The sequence below is a fragment of the Eptatretus burgeri genome, chromosome 3, assembly GCF_056783735.1.
Source record: "Eptatretus burgeri isolate ZD-2024b chromosome 3, Ebu_testis_v1, whole genome shotgun sequence".
Taxonomy (NCBI): Eukaryota; Metazoa; Chordata; class Myxini; order Myxiniformes; family Myxinidae; genus Eptatretus; species Eptatretus burgeri.
Window position 1 is genome coordinate 117,538,981 of NC_140963.1, and position 22,737 is coordinate 117,561,717.

A 22,737-nucleotide genomic window follows, 5' to 3' on the forward strand; every position below is an offset into this window, starting at 1 on the left:
ACCCTGAGCGATTGGTTCGTGCTCCATCACCCTGAGCGAGTGGTTCGTGCTCCATCACCCTGAGCGAGTGTTTTGTGCTCCATCACCCTGAGCGAGTGGTTCGTTCACCGTCACCCTGAGCGAGTGGTTCGTTCACCGTCACCCTGAGCGAGGGGTTCGTGCTCCGTCAACCTGAGCGAGTGGTTCGTTCACAGTCACCCTGAGCGAGTGGTTTGTGCTCCATCAACCTGAGTGAGTGGTTAGTGCTCCGCCAACCTGAGTGAGTGGTTTGTTCTCTGTCACCCTGAGCGAGTGGTTTGTGCTCCGTCACCCTGAGCGATTGGTTTGTGCTCCGTCACCCTGAGCGAGTGGTTCGTTCACCGTCACCCTGAGCGAGTGGTTCGTGCTCCGTCACCCTGAGCGAGTGGTTCGTGCTCCGTCACCCTGAGCGAGTGGTTCGTGCTCCGTCACCCTGAGCGAGTGGTTCGTGCTCCGTCACCCTGAGCGAGTGGTTCATGCTCCGTCAACCTGAGCGAGTGGTTCGTTCACCGTCACCCTGAGCGAGTGGTTTGTGCTCCGTCAACCTGAGTGAGTGGTTAGTGCTCCGCCAACCTGAGCGAGTGGTTTGTTCTCCGTCACCCTGAGCGAGTGGTTTGTGCTCCGTCACCCTGAGCGAGTGGTTTGTGCTCCGTCACCCTGAGCGAGTGGTTTGTGCTCCGTCACCCTGAGCGAGTGGTTTGTGCTCCGTCACCCTGAGCGAGTGGCTTGCGCTCCGTCACCCTGAGCGAGTGGTTTGTGCTCTGTCACCCTGAGCGAGTGGTCTGTGCTCTGTCACCTTGAGTGAGTGGTTCGTGCTCCATCATTCTGAGAATGTTGTTGTGAAATGACACCCGATTTCCGAGCCGTTTGCCATATTAACGCGTTTTCTAAATTACCGAACCAATTTTTTTTTCCACCCGTCACATGCAGCTGTTTATGAAGAATAATGTTAATGAACATCTCCCTGAAATGTCTATATAAATGTAGCATTGTTTTTCGGTGAAAGCCACTTTATGATTCTGGGTTGGATGCAGTCAGTGCTGTAGTTGATAATCACACCGACTCCAACCTGCCGATTCCTGAAAAATTGCTGATATCGTGCGTGCGTGTTCTTCATTAAGTATAACATATTCTCTCTGCTAAGGCCTCAGTCACATTTGCTCTATGGCGAGGCTATGGTGGCCGTGCACCCTCTGAATTGACAGAAACGTGCGGCGGCCGCAGAGAAACTGAGGTGGCCTCAGGGTGGCCCGACGCCGTTTGGCTATATTTTACAGGCCGTAGGGTCGCCGTGGAATGAAATCGCGGAGTTATAACTTTTTTTTTCATTTCCACGCTCGCCGTAGCAATTAGACAAGCCAAGCTATGACATAGATGTGTTCCACGTCGACTGTACATAGGGCGTGCGGTGGGCTTGCGTTTTCCGTGCGGCTGCCGTAAGCTCTTCTCAATGAAAAATGAATTTTCCCAACCCCCGAAAAATTACGGCGGCTGCACTATTTACACGGTCGCCGTACGGTGGCCTTGCGGTCTGTGTGACGACCTGTGGGCAACGCAAGGTCGACGCACGGTTCCCCTACGCCCGCCATGCACCTACGTACGGCCTCCGTGGCAGTCTGCGTCGACCGTGCATCCACCGTGCGCTACCGCTAGAGATCGGAGTATAGGTGTTTGCCTATACACAGTGGTGCCCCCAGAATCCGAATTTAATTCGTTCCAGGAGGCTGTTCGGATTGCAAAAAGTTCGGATTCAAAAAATATTTTCCCAATAAGAAATAATGGAAAGTGAATTAATCCGTTCGTGGACCCAAACAAAACCCACTTTCAAGACACTTTAAACTGAAATTCCCCATGTTTAAGATAAAATAGGATGAGTAAATGACCTTCGGTGGCGGTGTATTGTATGTAAACTGGTACAATCACCACATCCAAAGGCCCACACAGGCTCGAGCTCCGGCCTGGGTTTCGATCGCTCGCGCACTCTGCGAGAATGCTGCCCCCAGGGCAACTCATCGAACATGATGCCCCCAGAACCACAATCACTTTCATCAAACGCATCGGGCTGACCTAATCATGGATATTAAAAATTACAACCGGTTTTGCTGTGAAATTCAATCCTTGCCCGACAGTCCGTCACACCACGTGATCGAATTGCTTTTTTTGTTAATAATTAAAACACAAGATGATTAAAAAAAAAATTAAGGTGAAAACATGAGGTAAGGCCAAAGTCACATTTGGCTCGGCACCCGGAGGGTCTACAAAATGTACGGACACTCGCAATTATAAAGCGGCCGCAGTATTTCCACGGTCACACAATGTAGCAGTCACACATGTTTTTATTTTTCGGGTAGCTGCACGGCGTGTTCATTAATTGTGGAGACCGAAAATGTGGGGGTGCTGTAATTTTTTGGGGGTTGGGAAAATTCATTTTTCATAAAGAAGAGCTTACGGCAGCTGCACGGAAAACGCAAGCCCACCGTACGCCCTACGTACGGTTGACGTGGAACACATCTACGTCATAGCTTGGCTTGTCGAATTGCTTCGGCGAGGGTAGAAATGAAAAAAAGTTATCACTCCACAGTTATAATTCCACCGCGCCCCATACGGCCTGTAAAATATAGTCAAACGGCGTAGGGCCACCTTAAGGCCACCTCAGTTTCTCTGTGGCCGCCGCACGTTTCTGTCAATTCAGAGGGCGTACGGCCGCCTTATCCTCGCCGTAGAGCAAATGTGACTGAATACTTCCACCAACGAACTGAATGAACAAAGCGCGAAGATGCGGCTCGAACAGGTGGGGGAGACACGTGAACAAACATGAACACTACGTTTTGTTCAGTTTTTTTTTAAATGTATTGGGTTTTTAGGGCCAAACTTTCTTGAAAAAAATGTTCGGATTCCAATTTGTTCAAACAGCTTGGACGTTCGGATTCTGGGGGACCACGGGATATTATAGTTATAGTATATTCAGTTATATATACTGGTATATTTTTATTTCAGTAAAAAAAGGACTGGCATATATACCCACTCGTTACCGTCCGTCTGGCCACACGTTCACCTTAGGCCCCTCTGCGGTCGCCTTGCGGGCACCTTGAGGTCTCCTTGCGTCTGCCTTGAAAATTATATCGCCGCCGCAGGAACGCCCTGTCACCGTGTGAGATCAAATCAAAGACCATACGGCACCCCCACGTTTTTGGTCTCCACGATTTATAAATACGCCGTGCGGCTCCCTGAAAAATAAAAACATGTGTGACTGCTACATTGTGTGACCGTGGAAATACTGCGGCCGCTGTAGAATTGCTAGTGGCCGCAGATTTTGGAGAACCCACGGCCGCCATGGCAAATGTGACCGAGGCCTAACTCCCCTACCTCTATCTCGATCTCTCTCGATATCTCTCTCTCTCTCTCTCTCTCTCTCTCTCTCTCTCTCTCTCTCTCTCTCTCTCTCTCTCTCTCTCTCTCTCTCTCTCTCTCTCTCTCTCTCTCTCTCTCTCTCTCTCTCTCTCTCTCTCTCTCTCTCTATCTCTCTCTCTCGCTCTCTCTCTCTCTCTCTCTCTATCTCGCTCTCTCTATCTCTCTATCTCTATATCTCGCTCTCTCTATCTCTCTATCTCTATATCTCGCTCTCTCTCTCTCTGTCTCTCTCTCTCTCTCTCTCTCTCTCTCTCTCTCTCTCTCTCTCTCTCTCTCTCTCGATCTCGCTTTCTCGATCTCACTATCTCACTCTCTCTCGAGCTTGCTCTCTCACTCTCTCTCGAGCTTGCTCTCTCACTCTCTCTCGATCTTGCTATCTCGCTCTCTTTTGAACTCGCTCTCTCTCGATCTTGCTCCCTTTCTCTCTCTCTCTCTCTCTCTCTCTCTCTCTCTCTCTCTCTCTCTCTCTCTCTCTCTCTCTCTCTCTCTCTCTCTCTCTCTCTCTCTCTCTCTCTCTCTCTCTCTCTCTCTCACTCTGTCCCATCCTTGCTCTACTCCCTCCCAATGCAGTGCATCACCCTCCTCCCACACCTCTTTCACTCTCCCCTCCCCTCTCTGTCTGTCTCTGTCTCTGGAAATATCCGGATAGTGGTTATTTCTGGACGTCGATCGTCTCCGGATGCATCTGACGGGTTTGGCGCTGGATGTGTCCATCTGGGCGGTGTTTTTATCCGGGCGGTGTTTATAGTATGACTGGTAGAAAATGCATATCAGACATTATTTTGTTTCCATCTTTACTGTTATTCTCTGCAGAATCATTTTGATGAAACGGTATGAATCGTAATTAATGCTCCACCACACGTCTACCTTCCCTTCCTCTCACCTCACACTGTCTTCCCTTCTTCCACCCCTCCTCACCCTCTCACCCCTCCTTGATCTCCACCCCTTCTCGCTCCCTCCCTCCTCTCTCCTTTCCCCTCCACTTCTTCACTATCCCTGCTCTCTACCCTGCCCCTCTCTCCCTCTTCCTCCCCCTTATTTTCTTCCTCCCCCCTTTAGTATTCTCATCAGCAAAATGACGAGTGGTATTTGCTAGAATACAATATCCAGGCTCATGGAGAAGCTCGAACAAAGAATGGATCAAACGTAATAGAACAAAGGGAACAGTATAACAAAGAGGGGAGAAACACACCAACAGCAGGGATGAGGAACAAAATAGAGGGAGACTTTCAGAAATAAGGGATGTGGGGAAGAATGGGGGTTAGAGGAGGACACAGGGAGTGCACAAGATGGATATAGCACAAATTCTCCAGAAGGAAAAACTTGAAACTTGGTAAGAGGTTGGCTTGGGGTGTGTTAACGGGGGTACAAAAGATCTTGGTTTTAGACGGGGAATGATATGAGATGGTGCTCAACAGCTCTCTTAAAGCCCTGGAGAGAAGAATGCCAATGAAGCCAATGAATGCCAATGTGGAAGTTGGTTCCACAGGTGAGAAAAAGAGGAACAAATGTGTGGAGGTGAGCTGTGATTCGGGATTTAGGTAGTTTCACCAGAAGGTGGTTGCTGGCACACCACATACACCCTGCAGATACATCACAGGAGTGGAGGAAGAGGGGACTGAGTATGGAAAGAGCAGAAGGTGCAAGACCTGAAATGAGGCGTTGTAAAAGACAGACAGATCACTGACCCGTCTGAGTTGTGAAAGTGATAGACCAATAGACCCAGCTTCATCACAAGAGATTCCAATAATACAGTGATCTTGAAGGACTTGGTTTCCACAGCGAAAGTTTCTTTGTCGGCTTCCATGGTTTCTGTGTAACTTGCACTCCCTGCAGTTGGTGTCATTGGTGTGAATAGGCACAAGCATGATGTACAATGGCCGTTATCTGCACTTTAATAATCTCGTGACATTACAGATGTTGTCACATCACAGATGTATTTCTCAAATCCTGTCTTCCCTGCTCCCTATTTGCCTTAGCGGAATTTCAATCCCTGTGCAGCAGTGGTGTTGGAATTACGGCAGATGGACGAGGTATGTTGTACATTGAATGGAGTCTCAAGATATGAGTCTTGGCTTTCAGTGAACCTGATACTTAATGTTCAAGAACTACCTTGTGACTTTTAGTCTGCAACAGGAATTATAATTCCTATTGTGAACTCGTTGAAATATACAGTACAGCTGTGTTGTACCTGCACATTGCTCATCATAAAACACAAACAATGATGTTAACTATTCTTCCGCCAGATATAAACGAGTGTTCATTGGATCCTGACATCTGTCCCAATGGCATGTGCGAGAATCTACGTGGCGGGTATCGCTGTGTATGCAACACTGGATATGAAGCTGATATCTCTGGAAAGAGGTGTATTGGTACGGATTAGGAATGGGAGGAGCTGGAAGTGGTGGTGGGGATGTTAAAAAAAAAAACCCTCAAAGGCACAATGAGGACATGAAGAGGAAAATAGCTTCATTTCAATTCTTCCTTTCTGGATCTTCTCATTTTCTCCAGATATTGATGAATGCGCAAGAAGTCCCTTATTATGCGACAATGGCCTGTGCCGTAACACCCCGGGGAGCTACAGCTGTTCATGTCCACAGGGTTATTCTTTCAACCCGGACACAGACACCTGTGAAGGTGAGAATAACATTGTGCTCTGTCTATCTGTATCCCTGTTCGTCTGTCCTGCCTCAACCCTCTTTGTTCTGCTCTTGCATACCACTGTTAAGACACAGCTTAAGAGCACTTTGAAACTCCTTGATTAACCTCAACTCCAACTTTTGCATCTGTTTGTGGAATATTTCCTTTTCATTGTCACTGAAAACAAGTTGCATTTCTCTGAAATGAATAGCACTGAACAGATATGCTCAGATCCTTTTTTGTGGGAGAAAGGGGTGCTGCGTTGTATCGAAATGAAGACTCGAGAGTTCGAGAAGAAAGGTTGATGGCCGAGATGTCATCCATGATTTTTGGGATGCACAAGCTTTAATGTCAGCATCTCAGAGTCACCAATTAGAGATAAGGGGTTAAACCTGTCTCGTTACCTTGCACCCATTGATGAAAAATTATTTGATGGTAAACTTTGGAAAGAAAAGGTTATCTTGTGCTCATCAAAATGATGGTTTGGCGATCGGACGTGAGGTATCATTGCTAAGATTACTGGCGAGATTGTGTCGTAATTATGATTGTTCGTCATATCATTACTCTCCCTTCTCTGGGCTTCCCCGCCGACAGACGTCAATGAGTGCGAAGCTAACCCTTGTGTCAACGGTTACTGCAAAAACACCGCCGGATCTTTTGTGTGCGAATGTTCGACTGGAACGAAGGTCGACGACACTGGAACCATCTGTATCGGTACGAGTTCTGCAGCACAAAATACCTGAAATTCTTATATTCACCATCATGCAGTACTTCATGAAACGAATGCATCCTCCTCGAATGTGCATCATGTGATGTGGTGTCTGCCTCTGATTACCTGATCATGACCTGATCCTATTTTGATAGGTGCTCATCATGCTTCGTGATGTATTATGTTTCCGATTGTGATTCTTATCCTGTTTTATATATAATGCCTCATAATCTGTTGCATTTTTATTGTTTTGCTTTTCCTCGATGAAGGACGATTTGTAAATAGGCACATTTGTACTGCGGCATACAAAGACAATGCTCGTTAGTGGGGAATGTCAGAAGAACGACAATGCTGTGATGTTTGGACTTCGTTCTGGACTATGTAGTTAACGTGCACCAGGTGTTATATATTTACCCTTCCAATAGGGTAGATGTGGGAGGGGAGTTTGGGGAAGTCGGGAAGAGTGGCTTCACTTGCCTGCAGTAGACAACAAGACATGCCATTTTGATCACTGACTTGTCTGTCCTTATGCTTGGCATTGTTTGTGAGCAAGGCCAGTGTGTGGTGTCTATGAGCGGAGCCAATGTGTGTTGCATGTAAAATGTGGAGGTATGAGGTCGAGGAGGGCATAAGGTTGGGTTGGAATGGAAGGAATGGAAGGGGGGAGGGAGTGTTGTAGTGAGTAACATGCCTAGCTCATCACCTCTGTTCTGCAAGTCCAACTACGGTACTTATTTCTGAGTGCAGATAGCGTGAAGGGTACCTGCTGGATGCAGATTTTGGACAATCGTTGTGAAGTGAACATTAATGGTGGAACTATGAAGTCAGAGTGCTGTGCTACATTGGGTGCTGCCTGGGGCAGTCCTTGTGAGCCTTGTGAACTTGGTAAGACCCTCATTTCTTAAGCGATATTCAGACATTTCTATTGGAACCTGACCATTTGCCAAGTTACATACCTGTAATTAGATTATCATGTGCCTACCTTGATGTTTGTTTTTAAAGAATAGCATACAGCAATAAAATTGCACACCCTTTCACCTCAACATAGCCTTTGACCCTATTCAGAAACATGTGACCTATCCATCTTTAACTTTTCTGAGGAATACTAAACTTTGTCAAGCCTTGTGTCTGTCTGCGTTGACAGACAATTCAAATAATAGGTTTTATCTCCTGGGAGTCGATGAAAGTATGCTACCTGCCATAGGAATCCATTTCAGTTGTCAACACACGGTTGATAGTTCATATCATTTCACTTTTCTGTACTTACCTTGATGATGATGATGATGATGATGATGATGATGATGATGATGATGATGATGATGATGATGATTGTTGTGAACTTTTTTTTCCTGCCGCTATTTCTGATAACGCCATTTTTATCATGATGGGACATGCACACTTGTCATCATTACTGTGTTGGTGGTTGTAGTCCTTACTTGTATGCACGTGTGTGTACAGACCCTGGGTGCCCACAAGGCTTCTCCCGATCTCACAGCAAAAACTGCAAAGGCAAGTCATGCTCCATCTGTTACAACTTCAACTACAATGTCACTTCATCGAGCGCATACCCCCGCCAGGCTGAATATTTTACGTTTTGTATCCCACTGATAGGCCACGTCCGGATCCAGATCGTCACCAAAATCAAATCAATTGTCCTTGCCAAACACCCAACCTGTCCACCAGGTTTTGTCTGAATCTATCTGCAACTTTTTGAGATATCCTGCTCTATATAGTTTTTCACCATTTCTCTCAATAGTGAAGAATCACTTTTAAAAAATTCTCGTCGCTGGATTCAGATCAGATCTTCACCAAAATCTCATCAATTTGTCCTTGTCACACACCCAATCTCTCGACCAAGTTGTATCGGAATCCGTCAATAACGTTTTTAGATATCCTGCTCACAAACAGACCAAGATAGACAGACAGACAAACAGGGGTGAAAACATAACTTCCGTCTACCTACGATGGCGTAGGTAAATATAACTTCAAAATTTTATCATGGAGATGCATACAACTTGAGTGTTAAATGTACTTGAGGCTTTATCTGAAAAGAAGGGAGAGACACACCCATAAGAGAAGTCTAAAAGCCCTCTGGCCTACTCAGCAGATGATCCTTTGATGTCTGTCCACAGATGTGAACGAGTGTGAGGTGTTCCCCGGTGTGTGTCACAATGGACTTTGTGTCAACACACATGGTTCCTTCCACTGTGCGTGCCCGGACGGACTCAGCCTGGATAGCAGTGAACGTACCTGTGTCGGTGAGTCGTTACAATCCCAACAATTCTCATGATTTCTGTCATCAAAAGTATGAAAATAATAATATGCTACTTTGTGATGATACCCAATTATAATTATTCTTTTGTGGGGGGTTCAAATACTTTACTCTGTTGTGTATCTCATTGACATTGATTGGAACTCGATTTCAAGAATGTTGAGATGTTAATCATCAAGTTTATCAGAAAGAAACGATCAAGATGCTGAAAGTTGTTTAATGTCAGAATTGACAGAGCAGGACAAACTATGCATTGAGTGCAAATGCCACAAGGATATACACAAGGAACTTTAACATGGAAGGAGACCGTTTGGCCCACCGTGCCTGTGCTACCTCAACGCTGGACCACAGACATCGTCTATGAACAAGAAGTCTAAATTATTGTTGTTAAGATGATCGGAATTGCTTGTGAATGCAGTAAAGGCTTTGATATTTTTTTCCAATAAATATAACATCTTTTGCTTAGTGTCTCGGAAAATGTGGCGTCAGAAGTGTGATGCAGATGCTTGAACTGTGAACTGGGTGGACTGGGTTGTAAATGACAAACCTGAAATGAAAATGTGAACAAGTGAAGCAGCCGACTCTGCTAATTGTCCAATATATTGGATAAAATAACCTGTGTCTGTCAGAAATGCAGGTAATTGCTGGCCACGCAGGTCCAAATTGCTCGATGTAGGAAATGAACCAACCAGCCAGGATTTTGGTAGACGTTTCGGAGCCTGCATTTAGGCCTGCACCTATTTAAGAATAATGAATATATTGGCATCACATGTTCTTTCAAAGACTGGAACGTGAGTGACATGGTACGATACACTCTACTCGATCGCAGACCTACGTCAGGAGCAATGCTTCCTATCATGGGACGACGGTGAGTGCAACCTTCCAAGTGCTCGTCTCCGGCACGATGCATGCTGCTGCTCCCTGGGTACAGGCTGGGGCTCAGCCTGCGAAGAATGTCCGACTCCCGGAAGTCCCGAATTCCAGTTGCTTTGCCCCCGCGGCCCAGGTTTTTCAAACCGGGGAGACGTGCTTGCCGGGAAGGCATTGTTTAAAGGTATGGCCAGCAAGTGCTGCTGAGCAGGAAACAGGTTAAATGGTTAACAATTAATCTGCATGCTGTATATTAATAATGTTATCATTGTTCCTTGGACATTGTGTACAATTTAATCGTTAAGAATTTGTTTCAGTTAACAACCCTCAAGGATGGTACTAAAACTGTTTAATAAATGTCAGGTCCTCAAATGTACTGCTTTTAAATGGTATAGTTAGTACAATCGTACATAGTATGTGTACAACAACATTTGTGCATTGTAGTCATCTTAGTCTGATGCATATATTCAAAGGTGGCCTCTCTGTATGAAATGTATTCCTGGAGGTTATCCTGAAGCAATCACATTAAGGGCAATACATGTATTTGATATAATGAATATAATCAACAGGGCGTTGATTGGGATATGCTAACCATCATGTAAATTGGACGTTAACCCTTTGTCTGAGATAAAGGGCTGTATTTGATATACCGTGGAAGGGTAAGGGGGGAGGGAGGTAAAATGGGGACGATACATTTGAGAAAGAAAAGAAAAGGGAAGATTATGTATAATATAAAATAATATTGGTGTCTGCTTGCGTCCGGCCGACAACAATTGTCCTATAGGACAATACCACTCATCAAACCCAATCTGCAAACAGTTTAATATAGTTGAATAAGGCCGCAAACAGTATGATATAGTTGAGTAAGGCCGAAAAACAGTTTAAAATAGTTGAATAAGGCCGCAAACTGCATGATATTGTTGAGTAAGTCCGAAAAACAGTATTATATTGTTGAGTAAGGCTGAAAAACAGTATGATATTGTTGAGTAAGTCCGAAAAACAGTATGATATTGTTGAGTAAGGCCGAAAAACAGTATGATGTTGTTGAGTAAGGCCGAAAAACAGTTTAATATTGTTGAGTAAGGCCAAAAAACAGTATGATATTGTTGAGTAAGGCCAAAAAACAGTATGATATAGTTGAGTAAGGCCGAAAAACAGTTTAATATTGTTGAGTAAGGCCAAAAAACAGTATGATATTGTTGAGTAAGGCCAAAAAACAGTATGATATAGTTGAGTAAGGCCGAAAAACAGTTTAATATTGTTGAGTAAGGCCAAAAAACTATGATATTGTTGAGTAAGGCCGAAAAACAGTATGATATAATTGAGTAAGGCCGAAAAACAGTATGATATAATTGAGTAAGGCCAAAAAACAGTATGATATAGTTGAGTTAGGCCGAAACACAGTATGATATAGTTGAGTAAGGCTGAAAAACAGTTTAATATTGTTGAGTAAGGCCAAAAAAACAGTATGATATAGTTGAGTAAGGCCGAAAAACAGTTTAATATTGTTGAGTAAGGCCAAAAAACAGTATGATATTGTTGAGTAAGGCCGAAAAACATGATGACATAGTTGAGTAAGGCCGAAAAACAGAATGATATTGTTAAGGCCTAAAAACAGTATGCTATTGGTGAGTAGGGCCGAAAAACAGTGTGATATTGTTGAGTAAGGCCCAAAAAACAGTATGATATAGTTGAGTAAGTCCAAAAAACTGTATTATATAGTTGAGTGAGACACAAAAAACAGTATGATATTGTTGAGTAAGGCCGAATAACAGTATGATATTGTTGAGTAAGGCCGAAAAACAGTATGATATAGTTGAGTAAGGCCGAAAAACAGTATGATATTGTTGAGTAAGGCCGAAAAACAGTATGATATAGTTGAGTAAGGCCGAAAAACAGTATGATATAGTTGAGTAAGGCCTAAAAACAGTATGATATGGTTGAGTAAGGCCTAAAAACAGTATGATTTTGTTGAGTAAGGCCGAAAAACAGTATGATATAGTTGAGTAAGGCTTAAAAACAGTATGATATTGTTGAGTAAGGTCGAAAAACAGTATGATATTGTTGAGTAAGGCCGAAAAACAGTATGATATAGTTGAGTAAGGCCTAAAAACAGTATGATATGGTTGAGTAAGGCCTAAAAACAGTATGATATGGTTGAGTAAGGCCTAAAAACAGTATGATATGGTTGAGTAAGGCCTAAAAACAGTATAATATTGTTGAGTAAGGCTGAAAAACAGTATGATATAGTTGAGTAAGGCCAAAAAACAGTATGATATAGTTGAGTAAGGCCTAAAAACAGTATGATATTGTTCAGTAAGGCCGAAAAGCAGTATGATATTGTTGAGTAAGGCCTAAAAACAGTATGATATTGTTCAGTAAGGCCAAAAAACAGTATGATATTGTTGAGTAAGGCCAAAAAACAGTATGATATAGTTGAGTAAGGCCTAAAAACAGTATGATATTGTTCAGTAAGGCCAAAAAACAGTATGATATTGTTGACTAAGGTTGAAAAACAGTACGATATTGTTGAGTAAGGCCGAAAAACAGTATGATATTGTTGAGTCAGGCCGAAAAACAGTCTGGTATTGTTGAGTAAGGTGAGGATAGATAGGCCGGTTTCAATTTACATTTAATCAAAAACTCTTACTCTTTCTTCTTCTTCAATAATAATAATGGTGAGTCTCATTCAATCCAATTTGTCATATCGATTACATTGAGAAAACGCTTTCTACATTCGATGCTTGTATTTTCAAAATTCCCATTTTATTCATAGAACAGTAATATATCGCCCTATCAAACAGTATGTCTGATTATACACCGCCTTTCACTCGACTTGCAACACAGGTGAGAAAGGGATAAGAAAACGCAGCTGATATTTCAATAATTTATTCGCACGATTTTTAAAGACAGCGACGCCCTGCTCTGGCGCAGCCTATTTTTAAAGGGTAAAAGTTAAGTTTTTCGCCAGGTGCCTCTTCTCGTAACAATGGAAATGAAAGGGTCGGGTGTTGGAAAAGAAAAGGGAGGAAGAAGCTTCTCCATATTCCCGTTCTTCTATCTCAGCCTCGACATCTGTCTTCAAAAAATGAAAGTGAAGCTGGGAGCATATCCATGTCAGAAGAGGGGGAGAGATTATTGGATGCACTTTTGTGGGTAGGGGCACATGAGCGGTCACAATTTTTCCAATTTTTGCACTCGCCATATGGAGATGGCACTGAAGCAGGGTTAACTAAGATATTCTGCTCATTCTCCTTCTCCATCCTGATGTACATAAACATCAGACATAAAACAATTATCAATCTCCATTAAATTTTCATGGTTATGTAGATAGTTATGAAGTAGGAATACAAAATTCTTTCTCAAATTGGACTTTAGAAGGTTTGCCAGGTAGTTAAGCATGCCGGACTACCTGCTTCAGTCAGTTTAATTCACTCACTCGAACTTTCGGAAATCCAATTAGAGAAAATGACATTTTAAATAACATCATGCTCATGACCATCACAAAGTGTGGACTAACACAATATATAACCTGATTCTGGACGTTTTTGTCCCACAACTGATGAATGGCAGACATCAATGAGTGCAAGGTGTTCTCTTCACTGTGCGACAATGGAAAATGCCGAAACACTGTGGGAAGTTTCCGCTGTCGCTGCCAAGATGGATTTGCACTGGACATGGAGGAGAGGAATTGCACAGGTAGGCCAAAGAGGAACTTGATCTCGACTGTGTCGGCCATATCAACTGACATTTCATGCAGACTGGAAATATAGGGTCAAAACCTGAAAATTCTAATGTGAATAGTACATTCTTTCTTGACATCATCACACAGGAGACAAAATAAAGGTATTGTTTTTGTCCTGTTCCCACTGTTTTGCTGATTTCGTCTATGTCGGTTTCTCTGTACACCTGTGAATTTAGATATCGACGAATGCCGGATTTCACCAGACCTCTGTGGCCAAGGGATCTGTGTGAACATGGCAGGAAGCTTTGAGTGCGAATGTTTTGAAGGATATGAAAGTGGCTTCATGATGATGAAGAATTGCATGGGTAAGAGTCTGGAGCATCTCGGCAGCGACGGCCGGTAGATGGTCTGACCATGGTGTTGTTTTAATGTGTGACAAGCACCTTGATTCCATTCGTGCTACTTCTTTTTGGTCTTCATTTTCATCATCTTCTTCTGTCCCTGTTCATCCATTTTAATTTCGTTTTCCTTTATGCGTTTCCACCCTTCTTTGATGATTCAGATATCGACGAATGTGAGCGAGATCCCATGCTGTGCCGAGGTGGGACGTGCGTAAACACCGAGGGGAGTTTCAAATGCCTCTGTACTCCTGGCCACGAGCTCAATCCAGATGGGACGGCTTGCATTGGTAAACATAATCAATATATCAGAGATAACGATGTTGCTTTAAGATTGATTCCACACTTTGTCAAGCCTGGTGATTAATTTTGTCTTTTGTTTATAGCTCTACGCCTCCCAGGCTTATGCAGGAGAGATGCTGTTGGCATAAGGGGGTCAGAGTAGTGATGTAATGCCACTTTACATGTTGTACGACGTGATTTGTGTGCAGATGTGGATGAGTGTGCACTCAGCGAGAGGCTCTGCAAGGATGGGCGCTGTGTCAACATGGTTGGAACCTTCCAGTGTGATTGCAATCAGGGATACCAAACAACGCCCGACCGCCAGGCCTGCATTGGTAATCTCCTTGGACTTCTTATATGACTCGTTTCATTTATGTCTTTGCTTTTTGTTCATGTATGTTCTAGTACGGCTAAACCCTAAGATCAAAATGTATTTGATTCTTAATAGGTCCTCACTTCTTTTATCTCATCCATACCTATTCATCTCTCGTTGCCCGAATCGTAATAGGCCTCTGACATGCTTGAGAAATGCATTGCCAAATATAAACTCACAAACAATGAAAAATGGAGAGAACGTGATGTTTGTTTGTATTTGCCATTTTATTGAACAGACATTGATGAATGCACCATTATCAACGGGGGTTGCGACACACACTGCACCAACACGGAAGGTGGCTACGAGTGCAGTTGCACCCCCGGTTATGCGCTTCTACCTGATGAACGTAGTTGTACGGGTGAGTGCACGTTCTCAATGACAAAAGTTCAGTTGACAAGAAGAAAGGTGTTGTGCTTGTTCAAAATGTTTGTTTACATTGTATGACCTGAGTTTTCACCAGGGCTTATGAGTTAGTTATCATTAATGTGTATGCTGCCCTCGGATAGACGTTAAACTGGGCGTCCTGTCTGCCTGCATTAGTTGGCAGACGTGAAAGATCCCACAGTGTTCTTCGCTAAGAGTAGGCACGCGATTGCCTTCACTCTGAACAAGTTATTTATTTATGCTCCAACCTCCTTAGTCAAATGTCAGGCCAGGCCAGCTGGTTTGTGAAAGACTTGTGCCAAACACTTTCCCCAACTGACCGCATGAGATGGTGGGAATATGTCCTTTAAAGAAAGAAACAAAGCCAGGAATATATATATATATATATATATATATATATATATATATATATATATATATATATATATATATATATATATATATATATATATATATATATACATATTGAACTAAACCTACCTAAAGGGGCTGTCACACCTTGACGATTTAGCCAGCATATGCCGATTTATGAAAAATTTGTCTAAAACGCCGGCACACGTCGAATACGTAATGGGTAAGTTGTGTATACCTTAAGAGCACGCTGAAAAACACTGCCATATGTCGTAGTACGCTGGCTTTAATCGTTGTACTTTGCGGTTGTCCGCAAATTTTAGCATGCTTGAAATTTTACGACTTATGGCAGCGTATGACTCACACGTTCCGCATATGCTGGGAATAAGTTGTAGGCATGGTATGCGATCGTTGACACACGTTACTTGTAAGTTACTCATAAGTCGAAACACGTCGAGGTAATGCTTAGCATACCCAAAACTTATTTCTAACCTATGAGTAATGTGCTTTGAATCTATGAGTAACGTACCTCCAACGCATATTGACGTATGTAGACGTATTTGATTGACGTCTTCCGGATGACCACATAACTTACTGAATGTGTTTCAAATTTACAGCTACTGTATAATGGCGTATTGGCAGCGTTTAAAAAAAAAACCAACACCAACTTCCGATATTTCGTCACGTGCCGTTACGTCACGTCCGATTGCCTCTTCAGTTTGCTTGTATTATTCTTAGTTCCTCCTCTGTGAATATTTTCTGTTTGAGGATATTGTCACGTCGACGTCGAAACATAAAAGCAAATGTCCGAATACATTTTAAAATTCGTGATAGACTAAAAAAAAAAAAAAAAAAAAAAAATACTTTACATATTTCGTCACGTGCCTTCACGGACGGAGCCAAGGAGAAAAAAAGAAAATGTGCCTTGACGGACAAAATAAGTTCCGGGTATGCTAAACATTACCTCGATGTGTTTCGACTTATGAGTAACTGACAAGGAACTTGTGTCGACGTGTGTCAACGATCGCATATCGTGACTACAACTTATTCCCAGCGTAGCGGAATGTGTGAGCCATATGGCGAGTACGTCGTAAAATTTTCAGCATGCTTGAAATTTCACGACGTACAAGGCGTATTATGGCGTATGGCAGTGTTTTTCAGCGTGCTCTTAGTGTTTACACAACTTACCCATAACGTATTCGACGTGTGCCAGCGTTTTAGACAAATTTTTCAGAGGTCGGCATACACTGGCTAAATTGTCAAGGTGTGACTGCGATGTTGACACTTCCAATTCTCACGAGGTTATGATTTAAATCGGCGAGCGGTAGCTTTTTAATAGGCTACGCCACGTGATCGTCGGCGATACGTGCAGCTCGCTATGCATACGTTAGACTATCGTTGGGCATAGGTTGTGAACACCGACAACACGCTAATCGTTCGTTGGTCTAAGTTATCTATGTGTGATTAAAACGTTCTGTGTACGTTACTAATACGTTTTGCATACGTCCAACTCGTTATGAATACGTCCAAAACTTAAAAAAAAACATCAAAATTTCAGCGTACGCCAACGTTTTACATACATTTTTGTACGTTGCCATTGCTGCCTAAAATGTCAAAGTGTCACAGGGCCCTAACCTTGGACAGCATCAAAGCACAGATCGAGTCTCATCGTGGCCATTTAAATATCGGTCTTCAAAAACATGATTAATCCCATGGAATGCGTCTGGTATTGGAGGCGCTGTAGCAATTACGCATGTGATTCAGCATCATCACCTGTGGGTTTGTTGAGCCTGTTTTAGTGTGTATATTTATATATAATATATATATATATATATATGTATTATTTTGGGAACTAACACATTCCAAAGCACCAATGTGGTGGGCTTATGGGAAGAGTTTCCATATGATTGTAAGGGAGTTCTGAAAATGTCAGTTTGATGCACGTATTTCTGTCACTGTAACCCAAACCTGATCAGATATCGACGAGTGTGAGGAGAATCCGGAAGTCTGTGATGGGGGTCAGTGTGCCAACGTGGCCGGAGATTTCCGTTGCCTTTGCTATGACGGCTTCATGGCTGCCCTGGATTTGAAATCCTGCCTCGGTAACTATTGGTGTCACCCTTAAATCTGGATAAGTATTTGCCAAGCTGAACTCTCTTCATAGCTACATACTTCAAAAGGAAAACGTATATCCTCATTCCTCTTCAATGTTTTATTGACAACTGCTCTCCTCTTACGCATGGTGGCTGTTATGCATCATGTTTGGCTGTGTATCTTCCCATACTTCAGAAAGGCTTTTTAGTGCATTTGCCGAATGCCTGCTTAGACAATGGTTCAAAAAGCATGGAGCAACCCCACATAAACTTCACGAGACTTTTCCTGGACTATACTTCGCTGACGTTATTACCTCCGCCACCGAAGGTGGAAGGCGGTTATGTTTTCACCCCTGTCTATCTGCTTGTTTATTACTTGCAAAATCAAATATTTTTCATGTATATTGGTCAGTCAAATTTGTTATTTTGTCTCTCTTTTTGTCTCTCTGTTTGTTTGTTTGTCAATTGCCAACAGATCACAATTTTAAACCAATCTTCACAAAACTTCACCACATGGTGGTTTGTCATAAGAAAGAAGCTGATTGTTTTTGAGGTCAAAAGGTCATCATAGGTCAAAGATCAACAAAGGCCAGAGGTCAACAAATTTGTTGAATTCCTAAAATCCTCTATTTCCATCCCATTGACTAGAAATTTGAACAGGATTTTCAAATTGGCTCACTGAATTCAACCACCAATTAATTATTTTTGAGGTCAACATTCGCCAAAAGGTCACATAGGCCAAATTTTTTAAATTTTTTCTATTTTCATCTGATTGACTTGAAATTTGAAGAGGAGTTGCATGTTTGGTCACTGAATTCAACCACCAATTATCGTTGAGGTCAAATTTATTGAATGGATTTTGCAAGTATCGTGCTCTGCACAACGTCTTCTTGTTTGTTTCTTTGTGTGCAGCATATCACAAAAAGTTGTTGACGGATCCGGATGAAATTTTGTGGGCAGGTTCGGTGTGTGACAAGGATGAACTGCTTAGATTTTGGTGAAGATCTGGATCCGGTTCCGGTGTTTAGAATTTTTAAGTGATTCTTCACCTTTGAGAGGTCAGGTTAGGTATGGGGGAATGCGCCAGAGTAGCACGTCGCTGCATCCACTTTCCTCTTTGAAAGCCTGAAAGTCATTGAAAGCCAGGATATTAGTTTTTATTCAGGAAACCCGTAATCCCAGCGGCTCCGACTCATCATTCAGCACCTCGAGAGCCCCCAAAAGGATATCTAGAGTCTCTGCAAAGATGACTGCATCATCTGCGAAATCAAGGCCAGAGATCTTGACTTCTCAAACGATGCACCGCAGCTTGATCTCTCTGACATCCTCCCCAGCATCCAGTCCATACAAGTGCTGAAGAGTGTGGGGGCCAGTACACACCCCTGATGAACTCCAGTAACAACTGGAAATAAGTCAGAAATGGTACCACCACATCTCACAGCACTCTCAGTACCAGAGTATAGTTCAGACATCAGATTGATCAGTTTTGGTATCACCCCATAAAGACCAAGAATCCTCCAGGGGGCATCCCGATTCACTGAATCAAACGCTTTGCAGAGATCAACATAGGCTGCAAGTAGCCTCTGCTGAAACTCTCCTCTGCGTTCAGTGAGCACCCGAAGAGCAAGGATACGGTCAATCGTTGACCTGGTGTAAAGCCTGACTGCTCTCGACGCTGGTGCTCAAGCAGATGGTGGCGAACTCGCTCTTCGCTCACTGCAGATTTGGATAAAATCACAAACTGGTCCAACACGTGGAACATGTCTTTCAATCCAGACAAATCTCACACTCTCACTATGTCTCTTCGAAAGGACCGTTTAGAAACCCCCCCATCCACTTTCTCAACAATCCTCTGGAAGAAGTCTTTTCTTTCAAGCTTCTGGGTCTCACTATCTGCCATGACCTTTCCTGGGAAAGTCACATTTCCAACCTCGCCTCAAAAGCCAGTCGCCGACTGGGAATCCTCCGTCGTGCAAAGTCCTTCCTCGGCCCTCTTGAGCTCCTGACCACTTACAAAGCTTTTGTCCGTAGCCGGATGGAGTACTGCTTTCCCCTCTGGGTTGGTGCTCCTGCCTCCCACCTTTCTCGGCTTCACGCTGTGAAAACCAGGGCATTTAGGATCATCGGCATCTCCCGCAATGAAGCTGAGTCTTTGGGCCTCTCACTCAATCACCGCAGGTTGGTCGGTGGTCTTTCTGTCTTCTACCGACTCCTCTCCAGCCTTGCCCCCCCTGCTCTCTCTGTGATTTGTCCCCACCATTTTTCTGCAGGGTGCTCAAGGTCCACCAACAACCCCCTTCTGGTAAAACTACCAAAATCACGAATCACTGCTCACCTTCACTCTTTCATTCCTCTTTTTCCCCAACTTTGGAATAAACTCCCTCACTCTATTCTTTCCCATTCTTCCCTCCAGGCTTTCAAAACAGCTGTTCACCACCACCTCTTTACATCCCCCATCCAAATCCCCGATCTTTTCTACCCCCGATAATCCACCCAAGCCCACTTCCTTCATTTCTCCTGCTTTCCTTCCTGAAAGTCCCTGTGTTGTCCATCTTCTCTTCCCCATGTTCCCCATCCCATCCCCATCCCTCTCCCTTCCACAGATCTAATGTGTCTGTTCCCCACTGTTTTGTCCCTCCCACTCCCGCCCCTCTTGTCTCGTGCCCCCATGCCCCCTTGCTGTGTGTTGTGTGTTAGCTCTCATACGAGCCTCGACAAGGTATACAAAAAAAAAAAACTCATCAATAATTATCCGAGCAAAGACCTTGCCCGACACTGAGTGCAACGTCACCCCTCGGTAGTTGTTGTAGTCCTGGCGATCACCCTTCCCTTTCCAGAGAGGGACAACAAGGCCCCTCTTCCAGTTTATTCGGATGATGCCTGTTTTCCAGGCAGAGCACAGAACTGTATGCAATGACACAAGTGCAGAATTTCCACCAGCCTTGAGAAATTCAGCATGGATGCCCCAGATCCCTGCAGCTTTACCCCATTTAAACCGCTTCACCGCAGCCTGTGTTTCCACAAACGAAGGTTGGCCATGGTTGTTTGGAGGATCAGCAATAGGGATTGTAACACCCCTAACATCCAACTCAACAGCTGGTGGATCAGCCTGGTACAACCGCTCAAAGTAACCGGCCCAGCGGACTCCTCTGCGGACTTCGGACTCCTCTGTCAAGAGCCCACCATTCTCTGCTCTAACTACAGTACACCGAGGGATGGGCTTGGATGAACGCAATGCGTGAATTCCCCTGTAAGCAAGACGAGAATCACTTGACCACAGCTGATGCTCTACCCCCCTCACAGATTCCTCGCACATAGGCCTCCTTGTCCACCCTTAGTGCGCATACAGTTTTATGCCTCAGCTCCCTGACAAGGTCAGCTCTGCCATTCAGCCTGGCCCTGCGACTCTGGGTAATTATATTCAGTGTCCCTTGAGAGAAAAAAATTCTTCTTCGCCACAATTCCAAGACATCCACCGGCAACATCAAGGACGGTGGTCTTGAAGGTACTCCACAACTCTTCAGGATCTCCCAAAGCACCCAGAACCCCCCAAATCTCCACTCATCCTGTTCGCAAACTCCTCAGCTACCCTCTCATCCTTGAGCTTGCCAACATCCAGCCTGGGCTGGGATGGTTCCATTCTCCTAGATTTAAGGTGCAACTTAAGAGTTGCTACAACAAGCCGGTGGTCAGTATTGAGGAACTGAGCACTCCGGTAGACTCTGCAGTTCTGGATCATCCTCCAACGACCATCAACGAGCACATGGTCAATCTCCTTTGCTACACCGCCAGCGTTGGAATACCAGTCCAGCGATGAGCTTGTGGGCACTGAAACCATGAACTGGCCACCCTAAGTCCATGACTTCTTGCAAAGTCAAGGAACTTAGTGCTATTCTGGTTCACAGTTCTAGATCCATGGGGACCAATACACACCTCATAACCATCCCTATCAGTTCCAGTCGATGCATTGAAATCCCCCAATACTAAAATTGTATCTTGCCTGGGGCACTGATCAACCACAGACTCGAGTGTGGCAGAGAATGCATCCTTCACGGTGAGATCACTCGCCTCAGTCGGAGCATAGACAGAGACCAGGGAAATGACACCTAAGGAGTGACGAATCCTCAGTCATAATATGCTCGTTGACCGGTGTTACCTCAATTATCATGGGAGTCAGCTTATTGGACACAGCTACAACACCTCCTTAGGCATGGTAACCATCAGAGCGACCAAACCAATAGTAGGTGTAACCACCCACCATGATCTCGCGCAATCCGGTCTCCGAACTTCAGAGAGTGCTGCAAATCCCGATGTCCAAACGCTTGAGCTCAGATAACAGAGACAGGTGATCATCCTCTCTTAGGGATCGGACATTCCAGGCACCCACCTGAAGGGACCTCCTTAGGTTAACCCAAGGAGACCGCCGTCTGGTGGACGACACCTCAGCACCACCCCGACACACTCTCCCGCAATCTGACCCGGGAACGTTACCGCGTGGTTTCCCTCCTATCATCAAAGATTGGGGGTCCCGAAGGCTTTGCCCCAATCCCGTCATCTGGTGAGCTGCCCTGTGAAGGGAAGCTGCACAGGAGGTACTCCCACGAAGTGGGTTTTCAAATTTTTTTTTAATGCTTTTCGAATGTTCTGTGGAATGAAGGGTTTTATGGTGGTGATCAGAGTGCAAATCCTGACACCAACCTCCTAATAAGAAGTAACCCAACTGCAGGAGGACGTCCACAGACATAGTCGGGTACTAGATATGGAATGCCGTTGGCTCACAGGGAGCTCCTCCGCCCTTTAACAGGTTTTGTTCTTCATCCTGTTAGGTCTCCATATCATGCACCCTCCTCACCAAGAAACTTGGTGGGAGAGACGGTTTAGTCACCCACAGCCCGACCATTGAACAGGTTAGTACAGGTTTACATGGTACCTGTAGCAAGTCACAGATGTAGTCTGACCTGACCTGACAATAGGGCCAACAATGATATACATCATGATATTTCAAAACGTTCTGCATGACTTATGCCAAAACTCGGCGGATGAGTTTGTTTAATGACAAGAACAAGTCGATAAGATTTTGGTTGAGGTCCGGATGCAGATTCTTCACCATTGAGAGATGGTGCCAAAAACGATATATAGCATGATATTCCAAAACTGCATTGGGCCCGATATGATTTTCTTGGATCAGGCATTGCGTGGCGGAGGTATGTGCGCTACCGTGTGCCCTTCTTGTTGAAGACTGTGCTAT

At 44.2% G+C, this 22,737-nt stretch overlaps 1 protein-coding gene across 1 annotated transcript in view; it reads left to right on the forward strand.

Annotated features, from left to right (window-relative positions):
* Positions 1 to 22,737, forward strand: part of LOC147030806 (fibrillin-2-like) — a 332,975-nt gene that overhangs the window by 218,895 nt on the left and 91,343 nt on the right. Inside the window, exons 17-30 of the mRNA XM_085875239.1 lie at positions 5,409 to 5,462; positions 5,676 to 5,801; positions 5,941 to 6,066; positions 6,664 to 6,783; positions 7,526 to 7,663; positions 8,237 to 8,287; positions 8,911 to 9,036; positions 9,880 to 10,104; positions 13,494 to 13,619; positions 13,842 to 13,970; positions 14,168 to 14,293; positions 14,495 to 14,620; positions 14,897 to 15,019; positions 17,373 to 17,498. Of these exons, the coding sequence (XP_085731365.1) occupies positions 5,409 to 5,462; positions 5,676 to 5,801; positions 5,941 to 6,066; positions 6,664 to 6,783; positions 7,526 to 7,663; positions 8,237 to 8,287; positions 8,911 to 9,036; positions 9,880 to 10,104; positions 13,494 to 13,619; positions 13,842 to 13,970; positions 14,168 to 14,293; positions 14,495 to 14,620; positions 14,897 to 15,019; positions 17,373 to 17,498 (1,722 nt within the window). The remainder of the gene's footprint in view (positions 1 to 5,408; positions 5,463 to 5,675; positions 5,802 to 5,940; positions 6,067 to 6,663; positions 6,784 to 7,525; positions 7,664 to 8,236; positions 8,288 to 8,910; positions 9,037 to 9,879; positions 10,105 to 13,493; positions 13,620 to 13,841; positions 13,971 to 14,167; positions 14,294 to 14,494; positions 14,621 to 14,896; positions 15,020 to 17,372; positions 17,499 to 22,737) is intronic.